Genomic DNA, 15968 nt, shown 5'->3' with positions numbered 1-15968 from the left:
CAGCTTACGAGGAGCTCCTGGTACAGTCAGGGGAGTTTCAAGGTTTTTATAAAACGTCTCTCGTAAAATATCATGGAGAGGAAGTTTAAGGAATTCCCTTGGAGGCTGGTCAAAATCCAGAGCATCAAGGAATGCTTTGGACTTCTTGGATTCAGCCTCCAAGGGAATTGACAGGGATTCACACATCTCCTTCAAAAAGGAGGTAAAAGAGGTGGAATCCTGTTTAGAAGAGGGGTCTGTCACCAGGTGTTCCTCCTCATCGGAAGAGCATTCTCCCTCAGATAGGAAGGGCTCTTCTGAATCTCCCCACAAATCAGGGTCTCTAACCTGAGAGCCATGGTGTCGAGACTCAGGTGTGGAGGGCTCTACGTGCCGGGTTTTATGTGTAGATTTGCCCGATCTCATAGAAACGGTACCAGGCGATGCAACCTGATGTATCGGTACCGAGGTCTGTACCGCCTGGTGCTGAGACCTAGGTTCAGGAGCCAGAACCGGCATCGATGACGATGTGGTAAGGGCCGGCACCGATAAAGTGGATGCCGATAAGAGAGGGCGTTCCTCTATCGGTACCGGAGGCTCCGACCGAACTGGAACTGGAAGGTTCGGGGTCAAGAGAGCAGGAAACAGCTTTTGAAGTTGATCCTTAAGCTGCACCTGCAGAACGGCGGCGATGCGCTCGTCCAAGGATGGCACCGGCACCGCTTTTTTCTTCTGCGGTGCCTTGGGTGCCGCTCGACACTCCGAAGAAGAGCCCGATGTCGAGGGACTAACTTCGATCGGAGCGGAGCGCTTCCGTGGGCGCCTCGAGGTCGGCAGGATTGGGCTCACTGCTGTAGAGACCGGAGGACGCTCCAACGGGGAAGGCTTCTTAGCCGGCTTACCTGTGGGATGCGATACCGGCGTCGAATCATGCGGCGTCGACGAAGTCGGAGCCGACTGGGATGGAACAGATGTCGGTGCCGGAGTTGCGGAGTCGGACATCTCGGCACCGAAAAGGATCCGCTGCTGGATTTGGCGGTTTTTGAGGGTTCTCTTTTTTAAAGTTGCACAGCGGGAGCAAGTAGATGCTCGATGGTCAGGACCAAGACACTGCAGACACCAGTTATGGGGGTCTGTCAGCGAAATTGGTCTAGCGCACCGCTGGCACTTTTTAAAACCGGGCTGAGGGGGCATGAACGGGAAAACAGCCTCTGCCAAATCGAAAGCCGAGGCTTCGATCGTGGCAACAGGCCCCGCCGGGCCGAATCGAAAAAGAGGAGAAAAAATTCTTTTTTTTTTTAAAAAAGAATAAGAAAAGAAATAAAGAAATAAAGAAAACTTTATTCTAAAAGGGGTTTACGCGAGCGGGAAGGCGTGAAAAAAATCTCTTCAACGGCCGTTGAAGTGAACGCGTCTTCTTAGCTCCGCGGAAACTAAGAAACTGAGGGACCGCGCGCCGGGGTCGGGCGGGAAGGCACTCGCGCATGCGCGGTGCGGTATCCAGAACTTTCCAAGTTCTTAGAGTGCAATCACTCTAAAAGTGTCCGTACCGGGGCTCCGTCGGTGCCGTCACCCATCAGTCAAGAATAGCTGCCTGCTTGTCCTGGGATAACTCCTATCCTCCACTATCTGCAATCCCCTGCCCCAGACCAACATCAACATCGTACTTACAATTCTAGTACTCAGGATGCACATGCACATGCTGGGCACATGCTCAAGGCCTGCTTGTTCCCACCCTCTCAGGGATTCTCAAGGGAGTCCAGCATGCCTTGAGCATGCGCATATGCTCAATGCCCCGCATCAGCTCTACACTGCGCATTGGCGCCCACTTCCTGAGCAGAACTGTAAGTGAAATGTCTGTCTGGGGAAGGAAAAGCAGACAGATTCAGGCACTTCTATCCTCTTCTGTGTTCTCCAGTGCTGCCAGTGGCCTCCTCTGTATTGTTCGTTTGCTGTAGTTCACCATCCTCTGAAGCAACTTACTGCTTCCGCTTGAACAGACCACAGCAAAGGAACCATGCAGAGGAGGCCACAGGCAATGTGCTGGCGTCCTCCTTGTAGTTGTTGTGGTGAGGAGGGCTGTGGAACCGGGAGGGAGGAAGAAGGGAGATATGCTTAATAGGACAGACAGAGTAGAGGAACAGGGGGCACATGGATGAAGGGAAGAAAAAAAAAAAAGGTGGTGGCACATGGAAGGGAGGGGAAGGCAAGAGGAAAGGGAAAAGAGATGGTGTATATGGATGGAGGGAAGTGGAAGAGTAGGGAAGAGATGGTACACATAGATGGAAGAAAGGAAAAAGGAGGGAAGATATGGTGCACATGGGCAGATGGAAGTGGGAGAGAAGAGAAACCAGGGAAGAGTTGGTGCGCATGGACGGATGGAAGTGGGAGAGAGGAGAGAGGGAAGAGATGGTACACGTGGACAGAGGGAAATGGGAGAGAGGAGAAGAGAGGGATGGAGGAGAGGGTAAGAGTTGAAAAGATAGACAGATCTGAGATGGAGGCAGAAAAATGGAAGAAAACTGAATATGAAATCAGTGCCAAAGATGGATGTAGCGCAAAAAGGGAAGGAGAGGAAAGAAACAGCAAATCTATAAGGAGGCCTTGGAAACAGAGTTAAGAGCACAGATAGAACAAGATGATCAGAAAAATAAAATTGCCAAATAACAAAGTTAGGGAAAAGTTTATATTTTCAATTTAGTGACTGAAATATGTCAATTTTGAACATTTACATCTGTTTTTATATTTGGACTGTTCAGGAAGAAATGCATTTCTTTCTGTTTCTCTTGTGGTGTGCAGAGTCTGGCATATTATGGTTTTGTTTGTGTACAATAGTACTTTTACTTTATGGGTTTGTATTTGAAGAGGGTTTTTTTTTCTGTTTTCTGAATCTGAGATTGAGGCCAGGAGGTCTGGTGCAGATAGAAGTCCAGAAACTTTGGTTGGTATTGTGGCCCCAAATAGGAAGATATTTGTCGGCACTCCTTCAATATTTTGGGACTCGAAACAGACCTAGCTGAAAAATTAGTGATTTATGGCATAATCCCTGACAAATGACTTGCATATCCAAATTTCTAATCGCGGCTTATATTCAAGTCAAATTTTTTTTTTTTCCTCCTTTTTTGGGAGAAAAAAAGGTTACCTTGGTTTATATTTTGAAGATGAACATGTTAAGGATAATATTACAAGTTGTAAACCAGTGAACTTGCAAAATGCCACTATGAGGGAAAATCTGCATTTGATTAAATTTTCAGCAGACTAATTAGTAAATATTTTAAATAGCAGGTGAATCTTCATCTATTTCTAGAGCCCTTTATTTACATCTTTCAAAGCAAAATATCTGTTACTAGAGATCTACAGAATCTCTCAGCAATTTTTTCCAACAGGCTTGATTTAACTGCATTATTTGAGTGTTCCAGAGCAGAACAGGTTATTCCTGGAACACAGATTCTTTCTCCGATTTTAGACATGGATCATAACTGGACTTTACATTTCTTTTCTTTCTTTAAACAGAAGTATTTATTGAAACTCAAGAGTAATAACAAGGCAAAATAAACAAAATACATACACTGAACAATAGCAATTCACTTATAAGAAAGCCCTCAAGTTAACAAAGCAAATATTTTTAGACATAGGGAAGATTTGTTCTTTCAGGTTTATTCCTTATTTGATATACTGCCCTTGAGAAACCTTTCAAAACAGTTTAGAATCAGCAATACATAAATCAGAAGAAAGAAAGGAACAGAAGTATTTATTGAAACTCAAGAGTAATAACAAGGCAAAATAAACAAAATACATACACTGAACAATAGCAATTCACTTATAAGAAAGCCCTCAAGTTAACAAAGCAAATATTTTTAGACATAGGGAAGATTTGTTCTTTCAGGTTTATTCCTTATTTGATATACTGCCCTTGAGAAACCTTTCAAGACAGTTTAGAATCAGCAATACATAAATCAGAAGAAAGAAAGGAACTACCATCAGCAGGAAAGAAACTGAAAATGGAAAGCTTTTAAGTTCAGTTCTGAACTTCAAGCGAGGACTTTCTTAGAGATCAGACTTCACGAGTGACCCTTGAGAGGAGGAATCCTGGCCTTGTGCCTAACCCTCAGTAAACCTGGTTCTAAGAGAGAGGTTGTAGTGGCTCATCATTAAAGATAATTTTCACAGGGAGGAAGTGACATCAGCGCTCTGAATGGCTGCCTGAACACGGAGCTCTGTGCTGGCCCAGCAATAAACTAAGCTTTTCCAGAGTTTGGATCAAGTGCAAAGGATTTCTTATAGAAGAATAGCTTGGATAACCTGTGGTGTACCTGTTAATGATGTTGTCATAAGAAATTGCAAGAATACGCTTTTCACCTGGGGAAGCAACAACAGCAATCGCAGGGCTGCAGCAGGGAACGCAACCACGTGTAGCTCTTGATGGAGCAATGATGGATAATATGGCGTCCCTGCCACCGGAGCCCCTGGATGAGATTCGTTTGTGGATGCAGGAGAGCCACACAGACTTGGGGGCCATTTGTACTGAATTAACATCTCTTGCGACGTATCTCCGGTCCAAAATTAAAGACTTAGGGGCCTGAGTTGAAGAGACTGAAACGCAGTTGGAAGAACAGCAATCCAGGATGACAGTGCTCTGCAATACAGTGAAAGGAGTTGCATCTGCTCAGGTGGATCTAGCAGACAAACTGGAAGATCTGGAAAATTGGAGCAGAAGATCCAACTTACGCTTTAGGGGACTGCCTGAAATGCCCGAGTACGCTAATGCAGAAGAAGTTGTTAAAAATCTTGTGGGCCATATTTTTGCAGAAGAAGGGATGCCTTCGGCATCTGAATGGATAAAAATTGATCCAGCGCATCGCGCCCTGGGCATAACCCATTCTAATGTGGCTAAAGAAATTATTGCATGTTTTTCTGAATTTAAACTTAAGGAGGCTGTATTATATAAGGTCCGCGCTATGGATAATCTGGTTTGGGATTCTTATCCCATAGAAGTTTACCAAGATTTGGCAGCAACAACTCTGAAATGTTGACATGGTCTCAGACCAGTAACTCAATATTTATGATCCAACAATATTAAATACAAGTGGAAATATCCTTTTGCATATTCCTTTTATTATCAAGGGAAATTATTTTCTATTAAATCCTGTGACGAAGCGAAACAAATTTTGGATGGCATCAAAGGAGTGGGTGACACAACACCATCTATGGTGCTGCCTAAGCTGAAAACCCGTCCCAAATGGCAACGAGTAGAAGGTGGTAAGAAATGTTTAATGCACCAAAATCGGATCTAAAACTGGCTTCAACCTGAACATTTGTGAACCTGTTGAATTATCCCTTACTGGATAAATTTATTCTTCTTAACTACTCATACTTACTTCATTTTGTAGGTTTTGGCCCCAATAACCAATGAGAGGATCTGGTGGCCCAGGCAGATCCCGAACACAGGTATCGGGTCCTCCTTTGTGATCATTTGCCGGATGTTCTCTATGGCTTCCTGACAGAAGACAGGATCCCCAGGACCATTGCTGATAAACAGACCATCAAACTCTAGAAGAGATAGAAAGGAGAAATTAGGTTGTTACCTGCTAATTTACTTTCTTTACCTTATCCAGACCGGTAGAGGCTAATCTTTACGAGTGGGTATATATCCCAATCATGACCAGCAGGTGGAGACTGAAACAAAACTGTGGAATAGTACATAAAAGATACCTTCCCCCAGTGGCGTACATAGCATATGTGACACCCGGGGGCCCATCATTTTTTGACCCCCCCCCCCATCTGTATGAAAAACATGATTTTTAGTAACAAGCCACACGTCACACACGAGTACCTAGGAAAAGGCAGCATCTTTCACACTGCAGTGAGCAGTACAACATCAATACACCCATTGTAAAACTAAACAAGCCAGACTAGTACAGATCAATCCTGCAATCAATCCTAACAAAAAAACATGTCTTTCGAACACACAGAACACAGAAAACACCTTTGCCTAGTATGGAATATGTAATCACAAACGAACCCCTCCCTCTTTTACAAAACTGTAGTGTGGATTTTAGCCACTGTGGTAACAACTCTAACACTCATAGAATTCTGATCATCAGAGCTGCTACCACCACGGCTGGCACTAAAAAACGCTCCACAGTTTTGTAAAAGGGGGGATAAAATAGAAATACATAGACAAAGGTTAAATTGAACCATTAAGAAGCTGGACTCTGCATACAGTGCACCTCAGAAACAGTGACACATGTCTCCTAAAGCAATAAATAAATAGAAATTTTTTTTCTACCTTTGTCTTCTATGGTTTCTGCTTTCCTCATCTTCTTGTAACTCTCTTCCTTCCATCCACTGTCTGCCGTCTCTCTTCCCCTATATGGCATCTTCTCTCCTTCTATGCCCCTTCCAGAAACTGTATGCCTCCCCCTGCCATCTTTCCTTTCACCCCCATTGGTCTGGCATCTCTCCTTCCCCCTCCCACACCTCTCCTCTGCAATCCCTTCCCCTTTTTTCCCTCTTTTTCCTTTTCAATTTATTTTCTGCATCTGTCTAGATTACGTTCTTACTACCCTCTCATCAATGTCCCTTTTTACTGTCTACCTAAAGCTTGCCACCTCTTTCCCTCACCCCTCCAGTGTTTACCTAACTCAATCCTTTTCTCCCCATCATGTGCCCTCCTTTTATTTATCCCCTCCTTCCATCATGTACCCTTTTTCTCCAACCCTTCCATCTAGTACCTTCTCCTCTCTCTGTCCACTTCCATCCAGCGTCTGCTCCCCTCTTTCTCTCCTCCCATTTCCTTCCTGCATTTGCTCCCTTATCTCTCCCATCTGCACTTCCATCCAGCATAGGCTCCCCACTACTATCCAAAGTCTGCCCTTTCTCTCGCCATCCATCCCTCTTCAATCAGCATCTGCCCCCTTTCTTTCCCTCCCATATCCTTCTCCCTTATGTTTCAAGTTTCAAGTTTATTAGGATTTTATATACCGCCTATCAAGGTTATCTAAGCGGTTTTACAATCAGGTACTCAAGCATTTTCCCTATCTGTCCCGGTGGGCTCACAATCTAGCTAACATACCTGGGGCTATGGAGGACTGAGTGACTTGCCCAGGGTCACAAGGAGCAGCGCGGGGTTTGAACCCACAACCCCAGGGTGCTGAGGCTGTAGATCCAACCACTGCGCCACACACTCCCCTTTCTCTGTACATCAATTCCATCAGCACCACCCTTCCATACCACCCTGCCCCCTTTCTTTCCCTCCACCACTCTTCCATTCCAGCAGTCCTGCTCTTTTATCTCCCTTCATGCAGCAAGGTCTCACGATGACTGTAGCTGCCAGCTGCCAGCCCACCCCACTCCGACGTACTTGCTCTGGAGCGGACTCAGCAGCTGCATGTTGGAAGGTCCCGCGATGACTCGTCTGCTGGCTCTGCTCCGGAAGAAGTAAGTTATGTTGGAGAGGTGGACCCAGCAGATGCAGGGAGTTGTGGCAAAGTCCCGCAATGACCTCATCTGCTGGGTCCACCCCCTCCGACGTAACTTACTTCTTCTGGAGCAGAGCCGGCAGACGAGTCATCGCGGGACCTTTCTGCACCTCAGAGCGACTGCCAACTCTGCTGCAGAGAAAGTAAGTCAGAGGTAACGTAACCATTTATTTTTTCATCAATAGGGGACATCTATTAATTGACTGTGTATCATTTCTTTCTTTCTGCCCTCAGGCCCAACAATTGTCCCTTTCTATTCCCTCCCTCCTTCCTTCCGATGTCCTTAGTGTCCCCAGTGCCTCCTTCCCGTGTCCTTGGTGCCCCCAGTGCCTCCTTCCTATGTCCATAGTGCCCCCAGTGCCTCCTTCCCGTATCCTGTGTCCATGGTGCCCCCAGTGCCTCCTTCCTGTGTCCATGGTGCCCCCAATGCCCCCTTCCCATGTCTTAAGTGCCCCAATGCCTCCTTCCTGTGTCCATGGTGCCCCCAGTGCCTCCTTCCCGTGTCCATAGTGCCCCCATCCTGTGTCCATAGTGCACCCCAGTGCCTCCGTCCTGTGTCCATAGTGCCCTCTTCCCGTGTCCTTAGTGCCCCCAATGCCTCCTTCTTATGTCCTACCACTGCCTTCCAGATTTTGTCCACCCCCAAATGCCTACCTATCTCCCTCCCTCCCTGCCGCGCTAAAGCCAGCCAGCTTGCCTGCCTATATCCTTCCCTCCCTGCCGTGAAAAAAAAAAAGCGCTTCTCTACTTCCTTTCCCCCGGTCCGCGCTGCTGCAATCTTACCTCTCCGCTGCTGCTGCTAATCGCCAACAAGAAGTCTTCTTTCCAACCTCACTTCTGACATCGGAGAGGACGTTCAGGGCCAGCCAATCACTGCTTGGCTGGCCTAGAACGTCCTCTCCTACGTCAGAATTGACGTTTGAAAGAAGACTTCTTGTCGGCAATTAGCAGCAGCAGCGGGGAGGTAAGATTGCAACGGCGCAAACCAGGGGAAAGGAAGGGCAGAAGGACCTGGACCTGGCAGGAGGACCCGGGTAGTTGCCAGTAGGGAAGGACCCGGACCTGGCCGGCTGTGCACCCCCCAAGCTGTGCACCCAGGGTGGACCGCCCCCACCCCTTGGTATGCCACTGCCTTCCCCTATTCCTATCAGTCTGCCGAATAGACAAGCAGAACTAAGAACTGGAAACAGAAATAAACAATACTCCAAACTACAGAGTTGCACGGGAACAGAAATCCCACCCATCCCCGCCCGTCCCCACCCGTCCCCTCTCCGTCCCCACCCGTCCCCATCAGGATCCTCTCCATCCACGCCCATCCCCATAAAAAGCAGCAATTACTTCTGACAGGATCATCAATTCCACAGTTTCTTTTGTGTTTGCGCTACTGTTTTCCTTGTGGAATCTCTTTGGTGGAACCCTTTTTTTTTTTTGTTTTCTGTTCAGATAATTAACTTATAAACCCCCTCTTTTACCAAGGCTGACGTGTCCATTATATTATATGGACGAATCCTGCTTCCAAAGCCTTCCATCCCCGTGGGAATCCCGTTGGCTAGAGGGGGGTCCCGTGGGAGTCCCGTTGGTTAGGGGGAGATTCCCTCAGGACCCCCGCGGGACCCGCAGGATTCCCGTGATCCCCGTTCCCGTGCAGACCTCTACTCCGAACAGGAGTAATAACAAACATACCCAAATGCTGTTGGAAAATGCAGAGGAGAGATACCAGAGAGAAAATGTCCCCACAGCTTGCCAGCTAAGCCAGCCAAGCCACTGTTCTTCAATTCTCCCAGGCCCTAGAAAAATAATAGAACCTGCAGCAAAAAAAAACCAAAAACTGCTCGCACAACAGCCACTACAACAGACAGGGTGGGGACATCTACCTGTCTGGAGAAGCTAAAAGAAAATAAATTTGCAGGTAAGAACCTAATTTCTCCTTCTCTAGCACTCTCCAGACCGGTAGAGGTTAATCTTTACGAGTGGGACGTACCAAAGCAGTCTCCATCATGGGTGGGTCCCCCGAAGGGCCAACACCAGAACATGCTCACCAAATACCGCATCATGACGTGCCTGAACATCTACCCGGTAGTGTCTGACAAAGGAATGCAAGGAAGACCAAACCGCAGCCTTACAAATGTCCACTGGAGGCACAAGTGAAAACCCAGCCCTGCCTGACCCTGAGTGGAATGAGCCTTGAGAAATTCCGGAACAGGCTTCTGCCCCAGAAGATAAGCGGAAGCAATAGTCTCCTTGATCCAGCGCGCAATAGTAGCCTTAGAAGCGCCATCCCCCTTACGAGGATCCGCTAGAAGGACAAAGAGATGATCTTGATTTCCTGATCTCCTGGGTCCGCTGCACATAAGAGCGAAGAACCCGACCTACATCTAACTTGCGCAACTGCTTCTGCTCAGAAGACTCCTCCGACTACCAAACACCAGGAGGACCAGAGTCTGATTGACATGAAAAGGAGAAACTACCTTCTGCAAAAAAGAGGGAACAGGCCTCAAAACAACTCGCTCCCTAGAAAACTCCAAGAAGGGAGCCCTACAATAGAAAGCCTGCAGCTCAGAAACACATCGAGCAGAAGTACTGACCACCAAGAAGACCACTTTAAGAGTAAGGTCCTTCAAAGAGCAGGCACCCAATGGCTCAAAGGTAGGGCACACTAGCACTGAAAGAACCAGATTCAGATCCCAAGATGGCACAGAGGTTCGCATGGGAGGCTTGAGCAATTTGGCCGCCCGCAAGAAGCGAATCACATCAGGAATGGCAGTCAAACGCTGACCTTTCAACAACCCACGAAAGGCTGACAAGGCTGAAGGCTGAACCCGGAGAGAAGACCAAGCCAGTCTCCTATCCAGGCCATCCTGTAAGAACTCTAAGATGTTAGCCAGGGAAGCGCAAAGAGAGATCACTCCCCGCCCATGACACCACCCCTCAAAAAGACGCCAAACCCTCACATAAGCCTGAGAAGTAAACATAGAAACATAGAAATAGACGGCAGATAAGGGCCCACGGCCCATCTAGTCTGCCCACCTTAATGTCCCTCCTCTACCTTTGCCCTGTGAATAGATCCCATGTGCCGATCCCATTTGGCCTTAAAATCAGGCACGCTGCTGGCCTCAATCACCTGTAGTGGAAGACTATTCCAGCGATCAACCACTCTTTCAGTGAAAAAGAATTTCCTGGTGTCACCTCGTAGTTTCCCGCCCCTGATTTTCAACGGATGCCCTCTTGTTGTCGTGGGACCCTTGAAAAAGAAGATATCTTCCTCCGCCTCGATGCGGCCCGTAAGATACTTGAACGTCTCGATCATGTCCCCCCTCTCTCTGCGCTCCTCGAGCGAGTATAGCTATAATTTGTCAAGCCGTTTTTCGTATGGTAGATCCTTGAGTCCCGAGACCATCCGGGTGGCCATTCTTTGCACCGACTCCAGTCTCAGCACATCCTTGCGATAATGCAGCCTCCAGAATTGCACACAGTATTCCAGGTGGGGCCTCACCATGGATCTATACAATGGCATAATGACTTCCGCCTTACGACTGACGAAACCCCTTCGTATGCAGCCCATGATTTGTCTTGCCTTGGACGAAGCCTGCTCCACTTGATTGGCAGACTTCATGTCCTCACTGACGATTACCCCCAAGTCTCGTTCTGCTACCGTTTTTGCTAGGATCTCGCCATTAAGGGTATAAGACTTGCATGGATTCTGGCTGCCCAGGTGCATAACTTTGCATTTTTTGGCATTGAAGTTGAGTTGCCATGTCCTAGACCATCGCTCCAGTAGGAGTAGGTCGTGCATCATGTTGTCGGGCACTGAATCTTCGTCTGTTGTGCATTTGCCCACTACATTACTCAGTTTGGCGTCATCGGCGAATAATGTTATTTTACCTCGAAGCCCTTCTGCCAAGTCTCTTATAAAGATGTTGAATAGGATTGGGCCCAAGACTGAGCCCTGTGGTACTCCACTAATCACCTCCGTCATTTCGGAGGGGGTGCCGTTCACCACCACCCTTTGGAGCCTACCTCCAAGCCAGCTCCCAACCCATTTTGTCAATGTGTTACCTAATCCTATAGAACTCATCTTGCTCAGTAACCTGCGGTGTGGTACGCTATCGAATGCTTTGCTAAAGTCCAGGTACACGATGTCCAGGGACTCCCCTATATCCAGCTTCCCCGTTACCCAGTCAAAGAAGCTGATCAGGTTGGATTGGCAGGATCTCCCCTTAGTAAATCCATGTTGTCGGGGATCCCGTAGATTCTCCTCATCCAGGATCTTATCTAATTGGTGTTTGATTAGAGTTTCCATTAGTTTGCTCACTATCGATGTTAGACTCACTGGTCTGTAGTTTGCTGTCTCCATCTTTGAGCCTTTCTTGTGGAGTGGAATGACGTTAGCCGTCCTCCAGTCCAACAGGACGCTGCCTGTACTAAGGGAGAGGTTGAAGAGCGTGGACAGTGGCTCCGCCAAGACATCACTCAGCTCCCTAAGCACCCTGGGGTGCAGGTTGTCCGGCCCCATTGCTTTGTTAACCTTGAGCTTTGACAGCTCACCGTAGACACTGCTGGGCATAAACTCAAAATTACTAAACGGGTCAACTGAGCCAACCCTTGTCTGTAGCTGAGGGCCGAGCCCTGGCGCTTCTCGGGTGAAGACTGAGCAGAAGTATTCATTTAATAGTTGGGCTTTTTCCGAATCCTTTTCCACATAGTCTCCTTCTGGTTTCCTAAGACGTACAATCCCGCCTGAGTTTTTTCTTCTATCACTGATATACCTGAAGAAGGATTTATCTCCCTTCTGGATGTTCTTTGCTAGAGACTCCTCCATGAGGAATTTAGCCTCCCTGACTGTTGTTTTGACGGCTTTTGATTTGGCCAGGTAGTCTGCTCTAGAGTCCTGCTTCCCTGATTGTTTGTAAGAGATGAATGCTTTTTTCTTCTCCTTGATCAGGTCTGAGATCTCCACAGTAAACCACTGTGGCTTATTGTTCCTTCGCCGTTTACTTACTGATTTTACATAGCGGTTTGTTGCTTCTTGTATGGTTGCTTTCAAAGTCGACCACATGTCTTCCACGTTATCGGTTTCTTCTTGGCTTTGTAGCGCCTGGTGAACGAAGTCTCCCATTTCTTTGAAATTTGTGTCCTTGAATTTGAGGACTTTGGTTAGTGTAGTAGATTTAGTGAAACCTTTCCTGATATTGAACCATACCATGTTGTGGTCACTGGAGGCCAATGTGTCGCCCACCGAGACCTCTGTGACACTTTCTCCATTGGTAAGTATCAGGTCCAGTATTGCCTGATCCCTTGTCGGTTCCAACACCAGTTGCCTGAGGCTTGCTCCTTTCATAGAGTTTAATAGCCTCCTGCTGCTGCCGGAAGCAGAGGTAAGTGTAACCCAATCCACATCAGGCATGTTGAAGTCACCTAGCAATACTGTGTCCCCACGCAAGGTGATATTTTCTCCAGGACCCCAAAAGAGTAGAGATCACCTTAACGGAATACCCCTTCTTACCTAGGCGCCCCCTTTCATGAGCCAAGCCATAAGACAGAAGGGAGTCGGATCAAACATGGGAATGGGACCCTGCATGAGAAGGTCGTCCAAGAGAGGCAGAGGAAGAGGATCCGCCACCAGATCCGTGTACCACGAGCATCAGGGTAGTCTGGAGCCACCAGAACCACCAGACCCGGATAGCGAATGATGCGGAGAAGAACTCTACCCGCTAATGGCCACAGAGGGAACACATACAACAGCCCCTCCATTGGCCATGGTTGAACCAGAGAATCCAGACCCTCGGCCTGACTGTCCCTGCGATGACTGAAGAAGCGGGGCAGTTGGTGCAGGGCTGTGGAGTCGGTAGATAAATGTTCCGACTCCTCAGTTTTTTTGTACTTCAGACTCCGACTCCAGGTACCCGAAATTTCCTCCGAATCCAACTCCTCAACTCCGACTCCACAGCACTGGTTAATTTTCAGATCATTAAAATGGAATGTCAAGTTGAGAGAAATGAGCATTTTCGACACCACCTTCTTTTTGCTTTTAATCAAGGTACTAAGGCCGCAGAAGCTGCTTGCAACATTTGTGCTATGTATATAGTGTGTGCTATAGCTGAAAGAATCGCTCGTGATTGGTAGGCCAAGTTCAAAAATGGAGTCGGTAGATAAATGTTCCGACTCCTCAGTTTTTTGTACTTCTGACTCCGACTCCAGGTACCCGAAATTTCCTCCGACTCCACAGCCCTGGTTTGGCATTGCCACTTGTGGCCCTCAGGGGCAGACCCAAGCCTACACTATCAACTGAAAGGCCACGGGGCTGAGACACCACTCTCTGGGATCCAATGTGTGACGACTGAGGAAATCTGCCTAAACATTCTCCACCCCGGCTATGTGAGAGGCAAGATGTCCTGAAGATGCGACTCCGCCCAGAGCATGAGCCGAGCCGCCTCTTGTGCCACCTGAGTGCTCTTGGTGCCTCCCTGACGATTGACGACAGAACTCGGACTGACTTGCCCATCAAAAAGGAGAAGAAGGCTAACAGCGCCAGATGGACGGTTCTGGTTTCCAACACATTGATCAACCAGGACACCTCCTCTGTGGACCAGGTACCCTGAGCTGAGTGGCCTAGACACTGAGCTCCCCAACCGAGGAGACAGGCATCCGTGAGAAGCACCGTACACTGCGGCTGATCGAGACTCGCCCCTTCTACAAGATGGGGGGGTCTGGAGCCACCAATGAAGACTGCCCCGAGCTAAGCCTGGAAGCGGAACATGGTGATCCAGACTGTGCCTCTGAGGCGACCACTTCCGAAGAAGAACATACTGAAGAGGATGCATGTGGGCCCGTGACTACCTCACTACATCGAGGGAAGCCGCCATCGACCCCCAAGCCATGGAGGAAATCCTGCGCCCGAGGACACCGGGACGCCATAAGCAGGCGAATCTGAGATTGCAATTTGCTTACCCAGGCCTCCAGAAGGAAAACCTTCCCCAAGGAGGTGTCAAACAGCACACCTAGATACTCCAGGCACTGAGAGGGAGACAGCAGGCTCTTGGCAAGGTTGACTACAAATCATAGTGACTGCAAAAACTCCACCACCCGAGCCGTGACCCGGGTGCTCCCCTGTAACAACTTTGCTCGAATCAACCAATCGTCCAGGTAGGGATGAACTAGAATGCCCTCTTTTTGCAACTCCGCCACAACAACCACCAGCACCTCGGTGAACGTCCGCGGAGCCATGGCCAGACCAAAGGGAAGTGCACAGAACTGATAATGTTGTCCCAAGATTGCAAAGTGCAGGAAGCGATGATGGGAGGCCTAAATAGGAATGTGCAAGTAAGGCCTCGATCAGATCTAGAGAGGTCAGAAACTTCCCCTGTCTGAACCGCCAGAAACACAGACCAGAGTTTCTATGCAGAAGGAAGGCATGTGAAGAGCCCTGTTGACCCTCCTTCAAATCCTGCGGGGGAACTGGAACCACCGCGTGGAGATCTAAATCTTTGAATGGTCTGGCGAAAGGTCTGCTGCTTCCACGCCACCTGTGAGGGAGAAGCGAGAATATGGTCTGGCAAGGAACGGGCAAACTCCAGAGCATAATCGTCCCAAATCACCTCCAGAACCCACTAACGGACATGTCTGCCCACTTTGTATAAAAATCCCTCATCCAGCCGCCCACCAGAACCAAGAAGGGTGCCAGCAAGGAGTCATTGGGCAGGACAGGTGGCAGGAGACCCGGCGGGGACGCTATCCGCACCCCATGGGCTCCACGAAAGGACTGCATGCACTGGAAGAAACTGCCTCTAGAGAGCCCAGTTGACTGAAAAGAGGCAGCCCCTCGACCAGGGCGGAAACGGTGGAAATCAAGCTCACGCCATCAAGCAGTGCCACCTCGGGCCAGCAGCCTAGGCCTATATTCAAGCAAACGAGGCACTTTAGAATCAGTGAGAGTCTGAACCAACCTGTCCAGGTCCTCACCAAACAAGAAAGATCCCTTAAAAGGAAACTTTGTCAATTTAGCTTTGGACGCCGAGTCCGCCGACCAAGCGCGAAGCCACAAGGTATGGCGAGCTGCCACTGCAAACGCCAATGACTTGGCAGAATCTCGCAAGAGGTCATACATAGCATCTGAAAGATAAGAAGCACCCAATTCAATCTTTGCCACCTCAGTTTTACAGTCAAGGACATGCTAGACCCAGCGAAAAAACGCCCGAGCCACCAGCCACGCACCGCCACACATCGCCAGTTGGACCGCCAGATCTGTCTCATCAAAACTCTGTTTAAGGAGGGACTCCAACTTACGCTCCTCCGGGTCCTTCAAGGCCGCACCACCCTCAACAGGCACGGTGTGCCTCTTAAAGATGGCCGAGACCACCGTATCCACTACAAGCGACGTCAGAGTGTCCCTATCCTCTTCAGGAATGGGATACAGGTGCGCCATGGAGCGCGCAAAACGAAAGGGAGCTTCTAGCAGATGCCACTGTGCGAGCATAATATCACGAATATCCTGATGCATAGGAAAAGAGC

General features: G+C 48.6%; 1 protein-coding gene across 3 annotated transcripts in view; it reads right to left on the bottom strand.

Moving 5' to 3' along the window:
- The window catches only part of CAD (carbamoyl-phosphate synthetase 2, aspartate transcarbamylase, and dihydroorotase), a 408216-nt gene that overhangs the window by 338610 nt on the left and 53638 nt on the right, over positions 1 to 15968 (bottom strand). For all 3 annotated transcript variants that reach the window (XM_033937498.1, XM_033937499.1, XM_033937500.1), the window contains exon 6: positions 5358 to 5529. In XM_033937498.1, coding sequence (XP_033793389.1) covers positions 5358 to 5529 — 172 coding nt within the window. The remainder of the gene's footprint in view (positions 1 to 5357; positions 5530 to 15968) is intronic.

The sequence above is a fragment of the Geotrypetes seraphini genome, chromosome 3, assembly GCF_902459505.1.
Source record: "Geotrypetes seraphini chromosome 3, aGeoSer1.1, whole genome shotgun sequence".
NCBI lineage: Eukaryota > Metazoa > Chordata > Amphibia > Gymnophiona > Dermophiidae > Geotrypetes > Geotrypetes seraphini.
Note: the sequence above shows the minus strand (reverse complement) of the source record. Positions and strands in the feature narration are given on the sequence as shown.